This window comes from Coregonus lavaretus (assembly GCF_964263955.1).
Source record: "Coregonus lavaretus genome assembly, chromosome: 20".
Lineage (NCBI taxonomy): Eukaryota > Metazoa > Chordata > Actinopteri > Salmoniformes > Salmonidae > Coregonus > Coregonus lavaretus.
The window spans coordinates 5,396,577-5,421,518 of record NC_140007.1 but is presented as its reverse complement, the minus strand read 5'-3'; the positions used below and the strand labels follow the sequence as shown (position 1 = coordinate 5,421,518).

The window sequence follows — 24,942 nt, the reverse complement described above, 5'->3', positions numbered from 1 at the left end:
AGGCTGGAAGGAGAGGAAGCAGCGCAGCCGGAGGGAGAGGGAGAGAGGGATGACTCACCTTCTCTGCAGACTGGGCTGTGCCAAAGAAGATGGGGATGAAGGCCAGCCAGACGATACAGGTGGTGTACATGGTAAAGCCGATGGGCTTGGCCTCGTTGAAGTCTTCTGGCACGTCCCGGGTCTTGATGGCGTAGATGGTACATGTGACCATGAGAAGGATGCTGTAGCCCAGCGAACAGATCATCTGCAGGTCCGTGATGTCACACTTCAGCACGCCACGCGCCAGGTTGGGGTTCATGGTCTTCTGCTCGTCGTAGTCAATGATGGTGTTGGGCGGGTCCACGGCGAACCAGATGAGCACGCCCAGCAGCTGCAGGCAGATGAGGGAGGAGGTGATAGCGATCTGGGAGGTGGGGCTGATGAAACGTGGGGCGGTCACCGTCTGCTTGCCCTGCTCAAAGATCCGGTAGATGCGGTTGGTCTTGGTGAGCAGCGCGGCGTAGCTGATGCACATCCCCAGGCCCAGGAAGATCCTCCGGAAGGAGCACACGCCCACATCGGGCTTGGCAATCATCAGGAAGGTGATGATGTAACACAGGAATATGCCCGTCAGCAGCACATAGCTCAGCTCGCGGCCCGATGCCCGCACAATGGGTGTGTCATTGTAGCGTACGAACGTTGCCATGACGAAGATGGTGGCGATGATGCCCAGCATGGCGAGGAAGACGGGAATAACGGCCCAGGGGGAGTGCCACTCCAGCTTGACGATGGGGATAGGTTGGCAGGCCGTCCGGTTGGGGTCGGGCCTCATGTCGTAGGAGCACAGGCGGCACGAGGTCTCATCATACTGGTACTGGTAGCCATCACACAGCTCACAGTGCCAGCAGCATGGCATGCCCTTCACCCTCTTCTTCCTCTCACCTGTCTTACAGGGCAGACTGCACACAGAGATAGGAACATCCGGCTCCCCTTCTGGCCACTGCATCTCCTCGAGCTGAGAGAGAGAGAGAGGACACAGGCCACGGGGTGAGAGGGAGGTAAGCAGTGGAGGTAGCACTTCAGATAAGAGGGCTGGTCGATAGGGATGAAGTGGTTTACATCTACCTGACAGGCAAATGGGCCTGGACTTGGTGTGTGCATACAGGATGAGGTACATGTCTCATGTCACACCATGTCTTACTGGCTAACTCGCTACTACTGCAGCAAGTGCTATACTCTAGATTACACTTAATATAACCTCCATTGAGTTGTTGCAGCGGAGAATACAATATCTCTTTCATCAATCATAAGATTGCTAAGAATATCCTAAATAAACCAATATACTTTCATGTGTCCTATTCCGTACTCAAGAGTAATTCATATCACCATGGAGACAGAACTTAAAAGAGAAAAACAATGAAATGCCAGACACATACAGTATGTTATGTGATTAATAAAGAGCGCAGAAGCCAGAGAGGTATGAAAAATGGGATTCGTTTAGGAGAATCAGATTTACCGCCTTAAAAATGCTGATTTTACAACAGTTTTAGAGGGGGAATTTCTCTTCAGAATTGTTATTTTGTCACAAAGATGTAGAGTCGGCTACAGAGAGAATTTAGAGAAGGTTACTGAATTACTTAAAACATACTGAGCCTCAACACTCCTGTGGATTTCTTTGGCATTGCATTTGACGACAATATTAGTTTAACAAAGTCAGACTTGATGTTAAACCTTAAAGTCAGTACAAGTCATCTAGAACAACTCTTTGTCTTACACTTTGCCATCCAACATCACAACTTGTATAATTTTCCCCATATCTCTGGCTCCCAAAAACCATGACATATTTGGAATGATTCTGTAAATTGCTCGGATAATAATCACATTAAAGTCTGTGCTGGGGCTTTAAGATATTACACAACCAGAGATTATCACACCAAAAGATTCAGCTGTCTTCAAATCTACTCCTTTTGTCTGGTCAATACCTTAGTGCAAGCCAATACCTACAATGACTACAGTGTGTGTGTGAGCATTCCTGTATACGCTACTCTCTCATGTCCTGCAGCTCACGTGTATGACAAATGTGTTGTCTCAACGCTGTCTCAGTGGATTATGATCTGCTCTCAGTTATCTGTGCAGGGGCTTGTGGCTGTGATTTGTTATGTGGACAATGTTGCTCCCTGGAACAGGTCCTGATTAAACACTGACTCTACGGGTGGAAACAGTAATGAGACCAACACCACTGTTGCTATGGAGACCACAAAGCAAGATTTGTCACCTTGGACTGATATGGCTGCTGTAGTTATAATTTATTTATTTCTCTTTCTTTATTATTTTGGGAAGAGGGGTGGTTCGTTGGGTTTGTTGTTGTCAGGGTAGATTTAAGCCGCATTTAGACACACACATTATGATGCAGCTCTTCATCAGAGATGACATCATCAACATCATCTGTCTCCTCAATATTTCTTGACAAACATATTTCATTAGACAGGTGCCAGTCTTTTTCTGCTTTAGACAACTAATCGTTGTCTTGCCAAAAAGCAAGCGCAACAGTCTCAGGCCTATAGGCTAATTCCTCAATTTGATTTTACGTTGCTCTTCCTAAACAAGTTCTGTACTAATTAGGGGCCAATCAATCACCATTTTCTCAAGTGCCACTTATATTTCTCTGATAAAAAGTCTCTGCACACTTTCAGTCCGATGCAAATTGCTTTAAATAGTAGCTGAGCTTTCAGTCAGTCGACCTTCATCAGAGACTTCATCAGAGCATGCGCTGATGAAGGTCGACTGACTGAAAGCTACTATTCAAAGAAATGTGCATCTGACTGGAAGTGTGCAGCGACTTTTTCCTGTTTTGCCTCTTGCTTCCAGCACCTTCACTAATCAGCTTTGGGTATGTGGTAGATTCTGCCTATTATCCACTTACATTTTTCTAAAATGAATTAAATGTATCTCTACAGATCATAAATATAATCAAATAAGGCCATTATAAGCATTATAAGGATTTTTGGACCATGTGGCCTTGGTCCCAGCCAAGATTACAGGCCATAACCTTACCCTGAGTCGGAGTGTCTCCACCCACTGTCCGATTGGCCTGTAATCAGGAACACTGGAGTTGGTCATCTGAAACTGGAACAGGTCGTAGCGTCCCGGGGCGTCACCGTTTTTATTAAACATAACCGACGTGCCTGCACTACCTGCAGGAAGACAGAAGGAAGGAGAAATAGAAAAGGAATGTGTTAGTTTTATATTGAGTAGATATTTGTGCAAATAATTGAATTACACATGCCCATTTTATGTTAAGATTCAACCAATAAAGGCCTGTGGTTGGTCTTCAGCACATTGGGCCAACAGTACATAAACCCCTGTGAGAGAAACATTGACATTTAACCTAGTGTCCCATGTTCTGTGGTTTATAAGCTATAAACAGTTCTGTGGACATCGAGGGCCACAGGGCGTGCTCATGTACTAATGGGCTATTCCTAATGACCATGACTCATTTCCTGTCCCCATTAGAACGCTAGCAAGTCAGCTAGCTCCCTACTGACTGAGATGATTGCTCTGTTGTGAAAGAGTGTGTACTAAGGCTATCCAACACCACACCGCAGCCCTACATTTCACATCTGAGCACTTCAGTATCAGAGCTGTGTGAGACATCATTAGGTCTATGCGCAGCATCAATGAAGCAGTGTTCAGCTTTAGGTTATCACATCTGTGCATCAGGAATATCATACGGTGCCCATTCTTCAAGACCAATGCACATTTCCTCAGGTCAAAAGTAAACCATCTCAATCACACATGCTGGACAGGAGATGAAGCAAAATGAGATAAATAGGTCACCCAAAGCATCATTCGGTCCCCATCTGGTCGCAGTTTGTAGCAGCCTGTCTCAAGCAGAATACCGCAGGCTAATTAACTTACTGAAGGTTCTGGACACCTGAATCACGATATTCGAGAAATGAAATCTGTGGCTTGATTTGTGTGTGTGCGTGTGTTCGGGAGTGTGTGTGTGTGTGTAGTTGTGTAGGCTATTCATGTACATGTGTCTGTGTAGATGACCTCGCCATAATGAAGAAGTTCTTGAGAACTTAAAAATAACTAAGAAGAAATGAGTGGCCCTCAGTGAGAGTTGGCCCTGCTTTGTTGATGTGACATAGAGCCCTATACAACACACAGTGAGGTTGATGCCTCTCATCCTGCCATTGTAAGAAGGACTGTATTACTCCTTCAGTTCAACAGTGAGTTAACCTTGGCAGTGCATACAATAACTCAATGGCATAGTAGACACCATTTCTAAAATAGGACTCAAATCCGATCTGGCATGGGAATTGACTGCAGTTATAGTTCTGACTATAAAAAGTGTAAAAGAGGAATGACCAATAACACTGTCCAAAATGGTTCTGGGGGACATGTTGCCTTTGTGTTTTGTGTAGGACTTTGGCTTTGTTAGGTAGAGGCTGTACCCCAATGCTGTACACCTCTCCTTTTAGTTTGTGTCAGGAGGGACTTTCAGTAGCCTACACACCAGTTTTCTTTCAAGGACATTTGTCATTGAACATTCTACAAAAAAGCAAGGCCAAAATGTCCCCTCTAGCAGCAAGCAACGAGATTACAGAGAGTAAAAAACTCATTTAGATGCACCATACATACAGGAAGAGACCAAAAGTATACAGAAATCTCATGGGAGGACTGAATCTGCCACTCTATCAAAGTTTGTATGACACTATTCACTATCTTCAACAGCTTTGGAAATGGCAGCGTTAATATTCTGCAAGGTGTATTAGAAGAGCTCAATTGGGTTCAGAAAGGGGAGCTAATTCACTGAAACAACTTCCACTCTGAATGTGTGCTGAATATTTTGCTGATAAACAACGGCTTGTGTCAAGAAAATGTATTGTCAGCTGTCATAAGCTAACATCAGCTGTCATGAATGTGTAGGACATCAATTGTGTCAGTATTATACCATGATTATGTAGCCCTTATTAAGACAAAAGGCTCATGTAAAGTGTTATGCTACCAATACTTGTACTAAACATACAGTATACAGTAGCTGCAGTATGGCAGAATCCTCTTTAGAATGAAACTGAAACAAACAAAAAAACACACAGGGGTGGTAGTCAACAATCTGTCACTTCTGCTTCCAACAGACAGATAATAGAATTGTTGACATACTGTATCTAGTTGTTGACATGGTGTTGACATAGTACACTGTGGGTATGACAGGTCTACAAGACTGTCTTGTTCCACGCACATAGCAGTACAAAGAATCCCCCCCCCCCCCCCCCCCCACACACACACACACAAACACACAGTCAGTAAGCAAATAATTACGCAGCGTGGCTCTCCTTGCAGATAGGAAGCCATTACAAATTCCATTCTATTGTACGTTTCCTGTTATTCCCAAGGGATCAAAATGATCTGTGTAGACAGCTTTGTGAGAGTGCCGTATAAGATGAAAGATTCATACGTTCGCATGGGGCTCTGAACTAAAACATGACAAAAGTGCACTGCTGCTGTGCTGTGTCGAGCAGTGTGGGTGGACTGGAGGCTCTCTTTCTTTCACTCTCTTAAGCTCCGTCTCCAGCACAGTGGGGAGAGCAACAAACCCAACTCACACAGGCACGCACACATGGACACACACACATGCATATTCACATACTCTAATATATACACACACAGGTGAACATGCACCCGCACGTGCACACACATACACGGTCCAGCCAGGATGCAGGAAAGAACACAGAGATTTGGCTGTCAAAGATACAGGAGTACTAATGTTGGCTTACAAGTAGAAAGGTTAGTGAATACTGCTTCAGTGGGGGTAGACAGAGTAAAGGCACATTTTGTGAGCTGAGCATTCCTCTGTGACAGTGTTATTGCAAGTGTATTACAGGTACTGTATATGTTCAGCAAGAGTGCAACAAATTACAGCAACAGCTTGTCTGCTTTTTTTCTGAATGCTGTTAGAAGTACTTCATGCTAATTATTGTACATTTATACACTCTTAGAAAGAAAGGCGCTATCAAGAACCGAAAAGGGTTCGTCGGCTGTCCCCATAGGAGAACCCTTTGAAGAACCCTTTTTGGTTCCAGATAGAACCCTTTTGGGTTCCATGTAGGGTTCTACATGGAACCCAAAGGAGTTCTACCTGGAACCAAAAATGGTTCTACCTGGAACCAAAAAGGGTTCTACCTAGAACCAAAAAGAGTCCTCCATGGGGACAGCCAAAGAACCCTTTTGGAACCCTTTTTTCTAAGAGTGTATGAATTGTGCGGACCCATTGACAAATACCAGCAGGCAGCAACAAAGCCTTTCCTAACTTCTATCTGAGACCACCAGAAAATGTAAGCCTTAAGACCTTGAATAAGTCTATTTCAGATATGGTTATGCCACATAGTAACAACACATACATGAGAAATACCAATGTCCCTCTGCCAAGCAAGGTAACTCATAGAGAAGACCGGATAACAAAGTAACACAGTATCAGTACTAACAACTAAATAACTCAAATTAGAAACAACTTAGAAATCTGTTATTCAATTTGTTATTGCTTTAGTTAGTGTGTCTACATGCTTATGAGGTTTTGCTTAAACCATTAATTATTTTTTGTTTTATCTAAATGAATAATTTGCATAATGTAACCAACACTGCTGCGGTCATCCTCAGTGGCAATATGTTGTTCAAAGTGAATCGAGAGCATGCAGTAATGAGAGAAACATCACATACTACTGGAAAAATTATATGCTACTGAAAATATTAGGATAGGCTACTCATCCTATAGGATGAATCATTAAAGGAGCTTGGCTACGTTTCATTCAGTTGCACCCCGTTTAATAAGAGAGGAAATGCAAAACTAGCACCTGTCATGATTCCTCGCACACATGCTGACTATCATGACGCTTGCTGCCTACAGTTTTCTTTCTATCTGATTAAAGACATGAAGTCCAGACAGGGTAGGCCTATTTTAGGAAACTTTCTGAATGGACATAGATAATTAGCAAACTAATACACCCACCTAAAAGGACCCATCAATCAAAGCCGCCTGCAGAGCTTCTCCCTTAGACACATAAGGAAGCGAACGGAATTTACACCATTGTTACCTGGAGGAAAATGTGGGAGGTTCATGCTTTTTCAATTTCAGTCAGGGCGAGGGTGCAGTATATATATTGTTTTATTCCAGGGGAGGGTCATGTAATTTGTAATCGATTAAATGTCATATTGCTTAGGGTTTGATAATTAGTTGCTTATTATATCTCGATGTGTGCCCGATGCTGCCCCTCATCCCTGACTCTCTGCTGGGTGCACAATATCAAGTGTGGTCTAAATCAAATGATCCATAGCCTATACTATAGGCTGTAGGCCTAGGCTATACGAAGAGCAATTATCGGAGAAGCACAGGGCAAAGTTATGTTTCTAAGAAAATGTACTTCCTTCCTGAGTTTTTGCGCTGCTGGGATGGTGTATATAAAACTAGACGACACTGCATTACACACTTCAATGGATAGGCTATCCAAATCATGAGCCCTGGCCTTCTCTGCTCTTGTTGATGTAAACCCTTTTGTGCTGCCAAACTAATAGCTGTGTTCTGTATGGTGGCACTTCAGAAGGTGAATCAAAGTCTTCTTCCGAAAATAACGTATTATTTGTACAAAAAATGCAATATCTGTGCGCGCAGAGTAGGCATATTGATGTCCTGTTGAGTTGGGAGAGGGCGGAGATGAGAAGGAGGACCGGAGGTAAGCTTGCTACTGCTATAGTTGATTTGAATGAAAACAATATGTTTTGTTGCCCATAATGAAGCTATTTATCAGAGTTACTGACCTCACAATAAGCCATACTCCAGTAATTTACATAACTTACATTACTATGAAGCGGCAGCCGCAGAGATGGACAGTGCATGGGTGCTGAAAGTATATACAGTGCATTCGGAAAGTATTCAGACCCCTTGACTTTTTCCACGTTTTGTTTTGTTACAGCCTTATTCTAAAATTGATTAATTAATTTTTTTCCTCATCCATCTACACACAATACCCCATAATGATGAAGCAAAAACAAGTTTTTTGAAATGTTTGAACATTTACTACAAATAAAAACTAGAAATACCTTATTTACATAAGTATTCAGACCCTTTGCTATGAGACTCGAAATTGAGCTCAGGTGCATCCTGTTTCCATTGGTCATCTTTGAATGTTTCTACAACTTGATTGGAGTCCACCTGTGGTCAATTCAATTGATTGGACATGATTTGGAAAGGCACACACCTGTCTATATAAGGTCCCACAGTTGACAGCGCATGTGAGAACAAAAACCAAGCCATGAGGTCGAACAAATTGTCCGTAGAGCTCTGAGACAGGATTGTGTCGAGGCACAGATCTGGGGAAGGGTACTAAAAATGTCTGCAGCATTGACGGTCCCCAAGAACACAGTGGCCTCCATCATTCTTTAATGGAAGAAGTTTGTAACCACCAAGACTCTTCCAAGAGCTGGCCGCCTGGCCAATCTGAGCAATCGGGGGAGAAGGGCCTTGGTCAGGAAGGTGACCAAGAACCCAATGGACACTCTGACAGAGCTCCAGAGTTCTTCTGTGGAGATAGGAGAATCAGGCCTTTATGGTAGAGTGGCCAGCCGGAAGCCACTCCTCAGTAAAAGGTACATGACAGCCCGCTTGGAGTTTGCCAGAAGGCACCTAAATGACTCTCAGACCATGAGAAACAAGATTCTCTGGTCGGATGAAACCAAGATTGATCTCTTTGGCCTGAATGCCAAGCGTCACGTCTGGAGGAAACCTGGCACTATCCCTACGGTGAAGCATGGTGGTGGCAGATTCATGCTGTGGGGATGTTTTTCAGCGGCAGGGACTGGGAGATTGGTCAGGATCGAGGGAAAGATTAATGGAAAAAAGTACCGAGAGATCATTGATGAAAACCTGCTCCAGAGCGCTCAGGACCTCAGACTGGGGCGAAGGTTCACCTTCCAACAGGACAACGACCCTAAGCACACAGCCAAGACAATGCAGGAGTGGCTTCGGGACAAGTCTCTGAATGTCTTTGAGGGTCCCAGCCAAAGCCCAGACTTGAACCCGATCAAATATCTCTGGAGACACCTGAAAATAGCTGTCCAGCGACAATCCCCATCCAACCTGACAGAGCTTGAGAGGATCTGCAGAGAAGAATGGGAGAAACTCCCCAAATACAGTAGTGCCAAGCTTTTAGCGTCATACCCAAGTAGACTCGAGGCTGTAATCGCTGCTAAAGGTGCTTCAACAAAGTACTGAGTAAAGGGTCTGAATACTTATGTAAATGTGATATTTCCTTCTTTTTTTTCTTCTTTTTTTTCCGTGTTTTTGCTTTGTCATTATGGGATACTGTGTGTAGATTAATGAGGGTGAAAAAACTATTGAATCCATTTTAGAATAAGGTTGTAACATAACAAAATGTGGAAAAAGTCAAGGGGTCTGAATACTTTCCGAATGCACTGCATATAAATCATTAGTAACACCTTCCTAATATTGAGATACACCCCCCCCCCTTTTGCCCTCAGATCAGCCTCAGTTCGTCAGGGCATGGACTGTACAAGGTGTCGAAAGTGTTCCACAGGGATGCTGGCCCATGTTGACGCCAATGCTTCCCACAGTTGTGTCAAGCTGGCTGGATGTCTTTTGAGTGGTGGACCATTCTTGATACACACAGGAAACTGTTGAGCGTGAAAAACCCAGCAGGATTGCAGTTCTTGACACAAACCGGTGCGCCTGGCACCTACTACCATACCCCATTCAAAGGTGCTTAAATATTTTTTCTTGCCCATCTACCCTCTGAATGGCACACATACAAAATCCATGTCTCAATTGTCTCAAGGCTTAAAAATCCACCTTTAACCTGTCTCCTCCCCTTCATCTACACTGATTGAAGTGGATTTAACAAGTGACAACAATAAGGGATCATAGCATTTACCTGGATTCACCTGGTCAGTCTATGTTCTTAAAGTTTTGTATAATCAGTGTATAACAGCGCTTTAGTCCGCAATGCTTTATGCTAGAAAAAAGCTGTAAAATGCCGGGGAAAGACGTGACTCCAATACCTATGGGACATCTCTGGTTTGTCTCTATGACGGTCGGAGGCTGCGCTACAACCTTCTATAGCTGAGGAGACAAAATATTTACTTTGCTTCGGAATTAATGTGTGATTCTGTCACTATGAATTGACTTTCAACATTTCAACAGGCTATTAAACAACATACTAACTCTAAATCAGTCAGGAGCAAGCCAGGTAGCCAAAGAAGGAACAAAAATTAATTATTTAGGTTATATTATTATTTCAAGGCTATAGCCTACCATTTAAGAAATCGATTGTGAAGCATTTGTGCCTTTGAATTCACTTTTAGAAACAGTCTTTGGTTTGAGGATCATGCGGTGAGCTATGCATGCCTAGTTTGTTTATTTAGTCTAGCAGATATTCTTATATTCCCATGCCCTAATCACAGTCAACACAAATCTGTTTTGTAACAAAAATGTCATGGAAAAAAATATAATAAATTAGAAAATGATAGTTTCCCAAATAAAAAAAGTTACAATGCATATAGGCCTATCTGATGATATGTGGCTGCTGTGTTAAAAAACGAATGGCTTTTGTTGCGCTAAATGTTTACAGTTGATAGACAACTTTAGCACTGTTCCAAACTTAGACTATCCTCTTTTTTTACAATATCCTGTGTAGAAATCAAAACGTCTCCGGTGCTGCAGCATGTGCTCATTCCTTGTCATGCTCTGTTGTGGTATTGTGGTACTATGATGTAAAATTATTTGGAGTGGCATGAAATGCATTTATGAAAGGCTTTTTTCTCTGACTGCAAATAAGGTGATAAATTCATGCAGTTCTTTCATTATAATGGAGAACTTTTCATCCCTACCCTTGTCCGCAGTGCTCTGCGAATCCACAACCTTCTGGCTACTTTGCCATGTAATGCTTACAAAACAAAGGACCGTTTCTAAAAATGCATAGCTAAGTCTCTGGTCTGTCCTAGGAATGAGGGTAAACGGTAAGCATGTTATCTGTTACCCAAAATAATAATTAAAACGTAAGGGGAGGGTCGGGTAAAAATATACACTGCTCAAAAAAATAAAGGGAACACTAAAATAACGCATCCTAGATCTGAATGAATGAAATAATCTTATTAAATACTTTTTTCTTTACATAGTTAAATGTGCTGACAAAAAAATCACACAAAAATTATCAATGGAAATCAAATTTATCAACCCATGGAGTTCTGGATTTGGAGTCACCCTCAAAATTAAAGTGGAAAACCACACTACAGGCTGATCCAACTTTGATGTAATGTCCTTAAAACAAGTCAAAATGAGGCTCAGTAGTGTGTGTGGCCTCCACGTGCCTGTATGACCTCCCTACAATGCCTGGGCATGCTCCTGATGAGGTGGCGGATGGTCTCCTGAGGGATCTCCTCCCAGACCTGGACTAAAGCATCCGCCAACTCCTGGACAGTCTGTGGTGCAACGTGACGTTGGTGGATGGAGCGAGACATGATGTCCCAGATGTGCTCAATTGGATTCAGGTCTGTGGAATGTGCGGGCCAGTCCATAGCATCAATGCCTTCCTCTTGCAGGAACTGCTGACACACTCCAGCCACATGAGGTCTAGCATTGTCTTGCATTAGGAGGAACCCAGGGCCAACCGCACCAGCATATGGTCTCACAAGGGGTCTGAGGATCTCATCTCGGTACCTAATGGCAGTCAGGCTACCTCTGGCGAGCACATGGAGGGCTGTGCGGCCCCCCAAAGAAATGCCACCCCACACCATGACTGACCCACCGCCAAACCGGTCATGCTGGAGGATGTTGCAGGCAGCAGAACGTTCTCCACGGCGTCTCCAGACTCTGTCACGTCTGTCACATGTGCTCAGTGTGAACCTGCTTTCATCTGTGAAGAGCATAGGGCGCCAGTGGCGAATTTGTCAATCTTGGTGTTCTCTAGCAAATGCCAAACGTCCTGTACGGTGTTGGGCTGTAAGCACAACCCCCACCTGTGGACGTCGGGCCCTCATACCACCCTCATGGAGTCTGTTTCTGACCGTTTGAGCAGACACATGCACATTTGTGGCCTGCTGGAGGTCATTTTGCAGGGCTCTGGCAGTGCTCCTCCTGCTCCTCCTTGCACAAAGGCGGAGGTTGCAGTCCTGCTGTTGGGTTGTTGCCCTTCTACGGCCTCCTCCACGTCTCCTGATGTACTGGCCTGTCTCCTGGTAGCGCCTCCATGCTCTGGACACTACGCTGACAGACACAGCAAACCTTCTTGCCACAGCTCGCATTGATGTGCCATCCTGGATGAGCTGCACTACCTGAGCCACTTGTGTGGGTTGTAGACTCCGTCTCATGCTACCACTAGAGTGAAAGCACCGCCAGCATTCAAAAGTGACCAAAACATCAGCCAGGAAGCATAGGAACTGAGAAGTGGTCTGTGGTCACCACCTGCAAAACCAGTCCTTTATTGGGGGTGTCTTGCTAATTGCCTATAATTTCCACCTGTTGTCTATTCCATTTGCACAACAGCATGTAACATTTATTGTCAATCAGTGTTGCTTCCTAAGTGGACAGTTTGATTTCACAGAAGTGTGATTGACTTGGAGTTACATTGTGTTGTTTAAGTGTTCCCTTTATTTTTTTTAGCAGTGTATATAGCCTAATATATAGGCTATACGAATGATGCATTCATATATTAATTAACTTCTAATTAACTTCTAACTTATACATCTCTCTGTCTTCTTCACTGTTCCCTTCTGGCGCAATTCACTCATCTCCGCTGGCAACTTCACTGGCCTTTCTCTTCCCCCTCTCTCTAGCTCTTTAACGAGTAAGGTGCTAAAAAAAAGGTGCTATCTAGAACCTAAAAGGGTTCTTCGGCTGTCCCCATTGGAGTACCCTTCTAAGAACCCTTTTTGGCTCCAGGTAGAACTCTTTTGGTTTCCATGTAGAACCCTTTCCACAGAGGTACCTGGAACCAAAAAGTGTTCTACCTGGAACAAAAAAGGGTTATCCTATGGCGACAGCCAAAGAACCCTTTTGGAACCCTTTTTTTGTAAGTGTATATATAGACACTGAACCGTAATATACTGTAGTTTAAAACTTATTTTGAGCAATTTTTTAAAAACGAGGACAGAAGCATCGATCGATCCGCTTGCTTGCTGAATGCCTATAAAATAGGCAACAGCGTTGTCAATGAACTGGCAGGGAAATTTGAATGGTGAGAGCGACGTGTAGCTCTGGTGTGACGTGATCACGTTGGCTAAATTGATACATTGCTGCACTGATGGATTGCAAACAAGCTTTAAATTGAGGGCTAGGTTGTCAGGATGGGATAAATCCTGTGTTACTGAAATGCTTACGGCTTACGACGAATAATGGCGGACGGAAGACAGGGTGGTGCGGCAGGTGCCGCTTCTCATTCGAATGCTGTAATTTTATCTAAACCATCAGGTGTACGCCGACCCCAGCTAAGTAACTCATGCAAAGAGTTAAAACGCAATTATGTGTTTTATCTCCAGTACTCTGCCATGATTGTCAGTTATGTAGCTGCTCTACTGATAATCTCAGTGCGTCCTTGCTGGGATGACACAATCAGTCTACTACCGGAGAATATTAACACCAAACACAAACACATTGGTTCACCGTTCCACGGGAGCGGTCAGTACACAGCATACCATAATGTTCTGAATAATGGCCAAGTCTACCTCGCTCCTTATTCTACTGAACCGCTTAGGCGCAACAAACACAAGTCCAACATTTATCGGAAACTGTTAAACTACCTGTTCACTACCCTCCTGCTCTCCGGGGATGTGCAACTCAATCCTGGGCCCAACATCACCGAGCCAGCGATACGCACCGGAGTGGAGGGCGGTGGATGGCCTCGTCCACTGATCGTCGCCGCTGTGGAGGTGGGTGAGTGCTATGGTCCTGTGGTTTCTCTCGACTCACCCGGCTCCAGGATGGATTTTGACTCTTCAAACATACCAAAGTCGCTATATGCGATCCCTGACTCTGCTTCTGGTACGCAAGCTGTTTTAATTAGTTCCCCGCATCCAGTGCAGGCGGGAGGGATTGTTAATTGCGCTACCGAACTGCCCCTAATCAAAACGGCCTAAACCCAGCCGTCAGAAAACACAGAAAATTTAACTTTTTTCAATGTGTCAATCACTCTCGAGTCATCTGGGACCCACGAGCTAAACCCAAGGGACTACTAGGGGGGCACTTGAACATTCGTAGTGTCATTCCAAAAAGTGATCAAATTCAACATCTACTCACAGACTCCAACCTTGACTTTCTCTGCCTCTCAGAGACATGGCTCCATAGAAACTCTCCATCTGCTGCTTTGATTGTGCCTGGCTACAATGTTTTCAGGAGAGACAGGACTGAAGGAAGAGGAGGGGGTGTGATGATTTATATTAAAGAACATATCCGATGTAAACAAATTGAGTGGTCATGTGATAATGAACTAGAATGTATTGGCCTGAACATTATACTGTCTCCCCAAATGTCTTTTACCCTCATTGGAATGTATAGGCCACCTTCCACCAAAAGTGTGTTTTTTGATCAGTTTAATAACATGCTTAGGGAATGTGATTTTGGGAAAGAGGTAATCTTAATGGGAGATTTTAACATTAATTATGAAGACAAGTGTTGTAGGAAAACCCTCAAACGGATCACTAATACCTTTGACCTTACACAGCTAGTTAAAGGGCCAACCAGGGTGACTTGTTGCTCTAAAACACAGATTGATTTGGTGTTCAGTAATAAACCAGAGAGAGTGACTAAATCATTCAATATGGTTACTGGGCTATCTGATCATAATCTGACACTTATAGCCAGAAAGCTGTCTAAGAGCAGGTTTCACCTCTCTACTGTTAGAAAGCCTGATCAACTAAGAATACCTAAGAGTGAATTAAGCCATTTTGAAAATGCAATTAAGGGAATTAACTGGAATGATCTCTTGTCCTATGCAGACGTGGAAGCTGATAGTCAAGTTTTTCTATCCACAATCCAGACTACATTAAATGGTTTCCTAAAGAAAATCAAATCCAAACCTGGCCAAAAGAGCACTCTTCCTTGGCTAAATGGAGAAATCTGGAAATTGATGAAAGAACGAGATTATTATCTAAAAATAGCCCTAAGATCCAAATTAGAGCATGACAGACTTAGGTTTACCATGTTGAGAAATAAGGTGATGAAAGAAATCAGACAGGCCAAGGCAAACTTTTTTATTAACATAATTGGTGAAGCAAAGGGAAATTCTAAACTGATCTGGGAGAATCTAAAAAAGTTAACAGGGAAAGACCATAGTAACACTGCAAAAAGACTAGAAATCATGGTGAATAACAATCTAACACAGGATGCAGTCGAAATAGCAATAGCCTTCAATTCCTACTTTATTGACTCTGTCAGGGTACTGACACAGAACCCCTCCACTGGTTTCTTGGGCTCAGTGCTAGTAAATGATGCTCAACCTGTCTTCATCATAAGGGAGGTTTCTGAGTCAAAGGTAGACAAGGTGATTAGCTCACTAAAGAACTCTAAAGCCAAAGATGTGTTTGGGATGGACTCTACCTTTCTTAAAAACTACAAAGAGTCACTCATTGGCCCCATTACTAAGGTCACCAACACATCTATTGGTCTCGGGGTGTTTCCAAGGGTATGGAAGTCGGCCATAATAACGGCCATCTTTAAATCAGGCGACCCTGCTGACGTGAGTAACTACAGGCCCATTAGTATACTACCTGTGGTGTCAAAGGTTGTTGAAAAGTGTGTAGCAGAACAACTGATTGCCCACCTCAACAACAGCCCCTTCACATTACATTCCATGCAGTTTGGCTTCAGAGCGAAACACTCCACAGAAATGGCCAACTGCTTTTTTCTGGAAAATGTGAAGTCCAAGATGGACAAAGGGGGCGTTGTTGGGGCTGTGTTTCTGGACCTAAGGAAGGCTTTTGATACTGTTAACCATGAGATTCTCATCACAAAATTGTCCAAGTTCAACTTTTCCCCCGATGCCTTGAGATGGATGAAATCATACCTTGAAGGCAGAACTCAGTGTGTCAGAGTGAGCAATGAGCTGTCGCCCACTCTTAGCTATGATGTGGGTGTGCCCCAAGGGTCAATACTGGGGCCCCTCCTGTTCAGCCTGTACATTAATGATCTGCCTTCTGTCTGTACTGGGTCTGAAGTTCAAATGTATGCAGATGATACAGTGATATATGTGCATGCAAAGAGCAAACAACAAGCTGCACAAGAACTCACTACTGTAATGGTCCAGGTTACAAAGTGGCTCAGTGACTCGTGTTTGCATCTCAATGTGAAAAAAACTGTTTGCATGTTCTTCACAAAGAGGGCAACAGATGCTACTGAGCCAGAAGTCTATGTGTCAGGGGAGAAGCTCCAGGGGGTATCTGATTTTAAGTACCTTGGCATCATACTTGATTCCAACCTCTCTTTTAAAAAGCATGTGAAAAAGGTAATTCAAATAACCAAATTCAACCTAGCTAATTTCCGATTTATACGAAATTGTTTGACTACAGAGGTAGCAAAACTGTACTTCAAATCTATGATACTCCCCCACTTAACATACTGCTTGACTAGTTGGGCCCAAGCTTGCTGTACAACAGTAAGACCTATTCAGTCTGTCTACAAACAGGCTCTCAAAGTACTTGATAGGAAGCCCAATAGCCATCATCACTGTCACATCCTTAGAAAGCATGAGCTCCTGAGTTGGGAAAATCTTGTGCAATACACCGATGCATGTCTTGTATTCAAGATCCTAAATGGCTTGGCTCCCCCTCCACTCAGTATTTTTGTTAAACAGAAAACCCAAACATATGGCAGCAGATCCACAAGGTCTGCCATGAGAGGTGACTGTGTAGTTCCCTTAAGGAAAAGCACCTTTAGTAAATCCGCTTTTTCTGTGAGAGCTTCCCATGTCTGGAATACACTGCCATCAGACACACATAACTGCACCACATATCACACTTTCACAAAATGCTTGAAGACATGGCTAAAGGTCAATCAGATTTGTGAACATGGTCCCTAGCTGTGTGTTGCCGCTTTCCATGTCTGTTGTCTGTAACTTGTGAGGTGTGGAAACACTTTGTTGCTTTTAAGAATTTTGTCTTGCTGCTTTTTGTTCTATGTTGCTCTGTCTGTATGCTACGTCTTGCTTGTCCTATGTTGCTATGTCTGTATGCTGTGTCTTGTTCTATGTTGTTATTGTCTATATTGTAATTGTTTTTAATAACCTGCCCAGGGACTGCGGTTGAAAATTAGCTGGCTGGCTAAAACCGGCACTTTTACTGAAACGTTGATTAATGTGCACTGTCCCTGTAAAAATAAAAATAAACTCAAACTAAACTCAAACTCAAACATAAAAAACAGGCACAGAGAAATGAATAATCAATTCACACAACAAAACCACAGACCTGTCAGTGGCAGTGTCCTAGATAACAATTTATATTGGTCAACAACTTATTTTCGCATGTGAAAAGATGCAAAAATCGAACCTGTTCCGAATAAATAATTCACGGTTTGCGATAGGACGATATTTTGCAATTGGTGTAAACATCGTCATAAATAAGACGTGTTCATATAAAAAAAAATCACGGACTTGGTGAGAAAGGGCCTTTACTTTGTTCCCTGGTCTCCCCTACTTATACGACACATCCCACCCACACCCTCTGAACAATCCTCCATTCAATTCAACTAAATAAACGTTATTTATTCCCAAGGGGAAATTACTGTCCCATAGAATTTAATTTACTATAACTTCAAGGAGAGAATTGGACATTCCATGAATTGGACATTCCAATTCAAAGCAATGTACAGTATGTGGACCGCTGACAGTATCATTTATAATGTTTGATTAATTGTTGCTAAACACATCACATATGAGAGTTCAGTGCCTCTAGTGACGCTGCACGTTCACGATTATATTATACCTTCCACCTGTCCTTATTTTATTTACATATAACAAATTACAATGAATCAGTACAAATAAACCTCAAATAAAAATACAGTATGTGCTCATTTGAGAAACGTGTTCTATTTCACTTTGCCCATATTTTTTATGAGGATACACACATGAACAGGGTCCAGGGATAACAAATGTACTGACCGTTGAAGCTGGCGTCGCGTATGTACTTGAGCAGGGTCTTCCCCTCGGCTGCCTCCATCCCAGGGCAGATGCCAGAGTGCTCAGGACACAGGTCTCTCTGTATGTTGTGGAGGGCGTGAGCCATGGCATACACAGCGTCTATTACAAACTGTACCTTCCCCTCCTGCTCGTACTTGGAGTCTATCCCGATCCGCTCCTGGCCTGAGGGATGAGACAGGGGAGAGAGGGGAGGTCAAGAAAAGGACAGAGTCACACATTGTGAATTACTCACCCTATTGTGTATGTAGAACAGCATGGGTCACAGTCCGGAGTTCTGTTGCAGTAGTGCAAAACCAAATGCTACTCAAAAAGGAGATGAGCAGGTGGAACTGAATACCGTAGGTAAATATGCATATTTCATAGTGAAGTCAGCCCACTATAGGCCCTATTGTTGAGATTTGTATAACTTTTGTCCCATTTTAGGAGTGTTCAAGGCCATGACGAGAGGCATTCTAGAGGCATCTCCTAGCATTGTCAGCAGACCCATGTTCTATTACTGTCTCCCTTCAGTGCTCCTCTGTCCTTTCACTATGGACTAGAACTTTTCATTTCACTTGTGATACCCTGACTGAATGTGTAATGAATGGCTTCAGGTTGGTGGGGGATTTCTTCTCTCTCACCTTTTTGTGGGTGGGGAGCCTTTGACTGAGGTATAATGCCATTTTTTACATGCTAATGTGAACAGGTTATGTCATTAAGCGTGGCATATGGACGCTGAATATATTCATTTGAAACACGCAAGCAGTAATTAACAAGGATGCATTAACTGGAAAGCAGCTCGTAAATCCAAAGTACAAAATAACAGATTAACTGTGGTGCGCTATAGAGCACTGTAGGGAAAAGCTGCCAGAGTGCAAGGAGATCACAGAGTGATTTTCACATGTAAATACTGAATAAAGACTCCCAGTGCACGTTGCGAACTTGAAGGAAAAAAGACAGGCTGTGTCACCTTGACGAATATGAATATAATGTGGGAGACTGGCAAAAGCTTTAAAAGGTCAAAAGCAATAAATGTTGACATTCTCTCCAGTTTCTCTTCTTTCAACAAACATTTCAGCCCACAGATAACCTTTGTTGTTTTCCAGAGCAGTGAGTAGAGCGTTGATAGAAAAACCTTTGAATGCAAAAAAAAAACCTTCCCCTCAGTACCTCACATTCATAAATATTGATCGGCTTGGTTAGATGTGAAAAAGAGAGAAATGGAAGCAGCTCTACGCCGACTTCACAGTTAAAAGAGAATATCTTCCTTAGTATGGCTGAAGGACGTGGATGTGAATAAGAGGCATATTAGTGTCTTTGTACAATGCTTATAAGCTTTGTTGATATTCTATATACAGTTTTTATGTGGTTTATGATCTGTAGCATGCGGCACCTAAAGAAATGATGAAAGATGCTATATAACATATTATACAAACAAATCCCTGTCACTCCAACTGCTATAGCTACAAGGCCGGCCCTTCAGTACTTCACAGGAAAGCCATATCAAATATATAAATCCCTGTCACTAGCACTGACATAGTAGTATTGTATCTCTTTTAGCTTTGCTGGCATACCTGTAGGATGGATAGATATCATATTAAAAAAAACACTTCCACACTATCAACGCTCCCAAGTCCCAACACACCTCATTACGAATAATGCTTGCAGCTAGATTAAAACAGTGTCAGTAATAAAGCTCTTTGGGAGCATCAATAGTGAGTTACTGTATCTGCAGAGCTTTACTTACTTTCATCATTTCTGTGTAGTTTCTCTGATCAGCATCTCTCCAAATGGCATGCATGTTTGCTCTACCAGCTACTTAGCATACATAAAACAGCTGAACACTGCTGACATGGTGCCTTTACCCAACTGGGCACAACTTTACTCTCTCAGTAGGACCAGCTATTTAAGCTATTTGCATTATCCAGTGGGCCTACACCTTCAAGTCTGCATTAAAATGTGTACTACAATTCAAGTCTATTCCTATACCTGTACCCTTGTATAGGAGCATTACATGCATTAAAGTGCAAATGCATTAAATTGGCAATGGTGCACTATTAAAATAAGTAGCATTTGTCCAGTGTAAAGTACAACGTTTACTTTACTATGGACCAATGCTACTTCTTTTAATAGTGCACCATTGCCAATGGCAATGCCCCCTCCCACAAACAAACAAATGAAAATACAAATACCCAAGAAAACAAATCTCTGGCTACCTACCTGTGCATTTCCTGCTGGTGTCCTCTCGTTTGGAGGAGCTGAGGAGCCTGCAGTCAAAATTTTCCTCCCAGAACTCAGCGAACCACACATTCCTGCGATTATTCTCCAGGGTGAGCGAGGTGAAGTATTCATCAAACCCTGGAGAATCGAAAAAGAAAAGAGAATTCTGGAAGTAATAAAGCGAGACTTGGGCAGTGTTCCTGGAGCACTGTGCTGTACTGGCTGTTAAGAGTTGTATTAGTCTCATAGCTACCGTACAACTAAACCACTGTTCATTCAAGTTTGACCACTGTAGTTCCTGTGTACCACCTGGATCTTTAATCTTGGAAATCACATGAATATGACATGATGCATTGTAAATAAGAACAGGGTTTGTATGTGAAGTCTATACGCTACAGTATTTCCTTTGAGGGCAGTACCTTGTAGGTGTCTGTATATACAGAGTATATATCCATTAACTTTTGTGTAATACACTTTATGCTTTGGGCATTTATATTTATTTATGAGAAAGCCTTCTGTGGGGGTTCTATATACGCACCTGTATGTCTATGTATTTTATGTTGCACTCTTTTTTAAAACTTCTTCTACCGTGTGTAAATGAATTACTGTAATATACAATGAAATCAATAGATCAGCAGTAATATTAATCAATACCAAGTACAAAGACAGAGCTAGGCTTGATGTATCATTTCCAGCTGTGATGTACTCATAGTCCTACAGTAATGTCTACACAGGTTTCCTCTCTCTCACACGGTCAGTTTTATCAGCTGAATCAGAGAGATAATGACTAATCATGAATGAATGACTCGGCTGATTTTCTTTTGAAAGTGACATCAATGATGCATGCTGGTTTAATATACTCCTCTTGCCTTCTGGCTCTTACCAGACTAAGTCTTGTCCTGTCTAGACCTCTCTAATTAAAAAAGCTTTATAAAAACCCACACTTCACTTTCCACCTAGTCCCCGGATTGTAATGATAAATGGCTGTTATTGTAGTGACACTGAGCAGAACTGCTGGTAAAACAGTAGAGATTGTGAGCTACGCACAAGACCACAGTACAACAATACGCGTTCTACTGTCTCCTACAACTGCACATAGCCAAGTCTATGGTCATTATAGTGTATATGGTCCATATAGTGTGTGTGTGTGTGTGTGTGTGTGTGTGTGTGTGTGTGTGTGTGTGTGTGTGTGTGTGTGTGTGTGTGTGTGTGTGTGTGTGCGTGCGTGCGTGTGTGCGTGCGTGCGTGCGTGCGTGGTGCGTGCGTGCGTGTGTGTGTGTACCTTTAATAGATGAGCGTTTGGGCAGTATAGTGACTGCTCCCACAGCCACGTCCTCTAACTGGTGTATTGGACTACTCTTCGCCCCCCAACTGTCCGATCCAATCCACAGGAAATGGCCCACCTGATTGGCTCTCTTGGTGGCATTGAGAACTCCCCTGCAAGGGCAGCCATGTGTGAATTAGGAGAAAGCAGAAGGGACACATGCAATCCATTAGGGGGGTACACAGCAACCTATGAAGATTCATACAGTTGAAGTCGGAAGTTTACACACACTTAGGTTGGAGTCATTAAAACTCGTTTTTCAACCACTCCAGACATTTCTTGTTAACAAACTATAGTTTTGGCAAGTCGGTTAGGACATTTACTTTGTGCATGAGACAAGTAATTTTTTCAACACTTGTTTACAGACAGATTATTTCACTTATAATTCACTGTATCACAATTCCAGTGGCTCAGAAGTTTACATACACTAAGTTGACTGTGCCTTCATACAGCTTGGAAAATTCCAGAAAATGATGTCATGGCTTTAGAAGCTTCTGAGAGGCTAATTGACATCATTTGAGTCAATTGGAGGTGTACCTGTGGATGTACCTTCAAACTCAGTGCCTCTTTGCTTGACATCATGGCAAAATCAAAAGAAATCAGCCAAGACCTCAGAAACAAATTGTAGACCTCCACAAGTCTTGTTCATCCTTGGGAGCAATTTCCAAATGCCTGAAGGTACCACGTTCATCTGTACAAACAATAGTATGCAAGTATAAACACCATGGGACCACGCAGCCATCATACCACTCAGGATGGAGACGCGTTCTGTCTCCTAGAGATGAACGTACTTTGGTGCGAAAAGTGCAAATCAATCCCAGAACAACAGCAAAGGACCTTGTGAAGATGCTGGAGGAAACAGGTACAAAAGTATCTATATCCACAGTAAAACAAGTCCTATATCGACATAACCTGAAAGGGCGCTCAGCAAGGAAGAAGCCACTGCTCCAAAACCGCCATAAAAAAGCCAGACTGTGGTTTGCAACTGCACATGGGGACAAAGATCGTACTTTTTGGAGAAATGTCCTCTGGTCTGATGAAACAAAAATAGAACTGTTTGGCCATAATGACCATCGTTATGTTTGGAGGAAAAAGGGGGTCGCTTGCAAGCCGAAGAACACCATCCGAACCGTGAACCACGGGGGTGGCAGCATCATGCTCTGGGGGTGCTTTGCTGCAGGAGGTACTGGTGCACTTCACAAAATAGATGGCATCATGAGGAAGGAAAATGATGTGGATATATTGAAGCAACATCTCAAGACATCAGTCAGGATGTTAAAGCTTGGTCGCAAATGGGTCTTCCAAATGGACAATGACCCCAAGCATACTTCCAAAGTTGTGGCAAAATGGCTTAAGGACAACAAAGTCAAGGTATTGGAGCCATCACAAAGCCCTGTCCTCAACCTATAGAAAATTTGGGGGCAGAACTGGAAAAGCGTGTGCGAGCAAGGAGGCCTACAAACCTGACTCAGTTACACCAGCTCTGTCAGGAGGAATGGGCCAAAATTCACCCAACTTATTGTGGGAAGCTTGTGGAAGGCTACCCGAAACGTTTGACCCAAGTTAAACAATTTAATGGCAATGCTACCAAATACTAATTGAATGTATGTAAACTTCTGTGTCACGCCCTGACTCTAGGACTTGTATTTGTTGAGTCAGGGTGTGTATTTTCTGTGTCGTGTTGTGCTATGTTTATTTTATATGGTTAGATCTAGTATGTATAGATCTATGTTGGCCAGGGTGGTCCCAATCAGAGGCAGCTGTAGCTTGTTGTCTCTGATTGGGGACCATACTTAGGTAGCCTGTTGGCACTAGTGGGTTGTGGGATCTTGTTTCGTGTAAGGTACGTTGCGTGTATGCTACCTTGGACTTCACGTTTCGTTTGTTGTTTTGTCGCGTGTTCATTCGTCTAAATAAACATGTATGCTTATCACGCTGCGCCTTGGTCCTTCTCGTTCGTAAACGGTCGTGACAGAAGATCCCACCAAATGAGGACCAAGCAGCGTGTCCAGGAGCAGACAGCCTGGACCTGGGAGGAGATCCTGGACGGGAAGGGATCCTGGACTTGGGAGGAGATTCAGGCCGGAATGGATCGCCGTCCTTGGGAGGAGACAGTGGAGGCGCGCTATAGAGAGGAGCAGCGGCAACGCAGAAGGTGCCGGCCGAGGAGGAAGCCCGAGAGACAGCCCCAAGAAAACTTTTGGGGGGGCTAAAAGGGTGGTTGGCGGAGCCTAGTGTTAGAGCAGAGCCAACTCCCCGTACTCATGCTAGGAAGCGTGTGACTGGGCAGGCTCCGTGTTATGCGGAGCTACGTACTGTGCCGCGAGGTGTCGTGCGAAGATGGGCATTCAGCCAGGACGGGGTGTGCCGGCTCAACGCTCGTGGTCTCCAGTACGCCTCCTCGGTCCCGTATATCCTGCGCCGGTGCTACGTACTGTATCGCCAGTACGCGTGCACAGCCCCGTACGTCCTGTGCTAATGCCTCACACATATTGTGTGGAAGTAGGCATCCAGCCAGGACGGGTTGTGTCAGCTCTCCGCTCCAGACCTCCAGTCCGCCTCCACAGTCCGGTACGGCCCGTTCCTGCTCCCCGCACTAAGCCAGTGGTGCGTGTTCCCAGTCCGGCCCGGCCCGTTCCTGTTCCCCACACCAAGCCAGTGGTGCGCGTCTCCAGCCCGGCCCGGCCCGTTCATGCTCCTCGCACCAAGCCAGTGGTGCGCGTCGCCAGCCCGGTCCGGCCTGTTCCTGTCCCTCGCACCAAGCCAGTGGTGCGCGTCGCCAGCCCGGTCCGGCCTGTTCCTGTCCCTCGCACCAAGCCAGTGGTGCGCGTCGCCAGCCCGGTCCGGCCTGTTCCTGTCCCTTGCACCAAGCCAGTGGTGCGCGTCAACAGCCCGGCCCGGCCTGTTCCTGCCCCTCGCACCAAGCCAGTGGTGCGTGTCGCCAGCCCGGCCCGGTCTGTTCCTGCTCCCCGCACCAGGCCAGTGGTGCGCGTCGCCAGTCCGGTACGTCCCGTTCCTGTCCCTCGCATCAAGCCAGGGGTGCGTGTGTCCAGTACGGCACGGCCCGTGCCTGTCCCACCGGTGCCTGGTCCGGCACCAGTTAGCTGCTCCACTCCGGAGCCAGAGCAATCCGCTCCACCGGGGTCCAGTCCAGCTCCGGTCAGCGGATCCACTCCGGAGCCAGAGCAGTCCGCTCCACCGGTGCCCAGTTCAGCTCCGGTCAGCTGCTCCACTCCGGAGCCA

At 44.2% G+C, this 24,942-nt stretch overlaps 1 protein-coding gene across 1 annotated transcript in view; it reads right to left on the bottom strand.

The window, feature by feature from the left end:
* The window catches only part of LOC311147581 (metabotropic glutamate receptor 7-like), a gene marked incomplete at both ends in the record, with an annotated part of 124,341 nt that overhangs the window by 362 nt on the left and 99,037 nt on the right, over nucleotides 1-24,942 (bottom strand). The window contains 5 exons of the mRNA XM_084184326.1: nucleotides 59-994; nucleotides 3,034-3,169; nucleotides 18,134-18,338; nucleotides 20,376-20,513; nucleotides 21,658-21,812. Coding sequence (XP_084040452.1) covers nucleotides 59-994; nucleotides 3,034-3,169; nucleotides 18,134-18,338; nucleotides 20,376-20,513; nucleotides 21,658-21,812 — 1,570 coding nt within the window. The remainder of the gene's footprint in view (nucleotides 1-58; nucleotides 995-3,033; nucleotides 3,170-18,133; nucleotides 18,339-20,375; nucleotides 20,514-21,657; nucleotides 21,813-24,942) is intronic.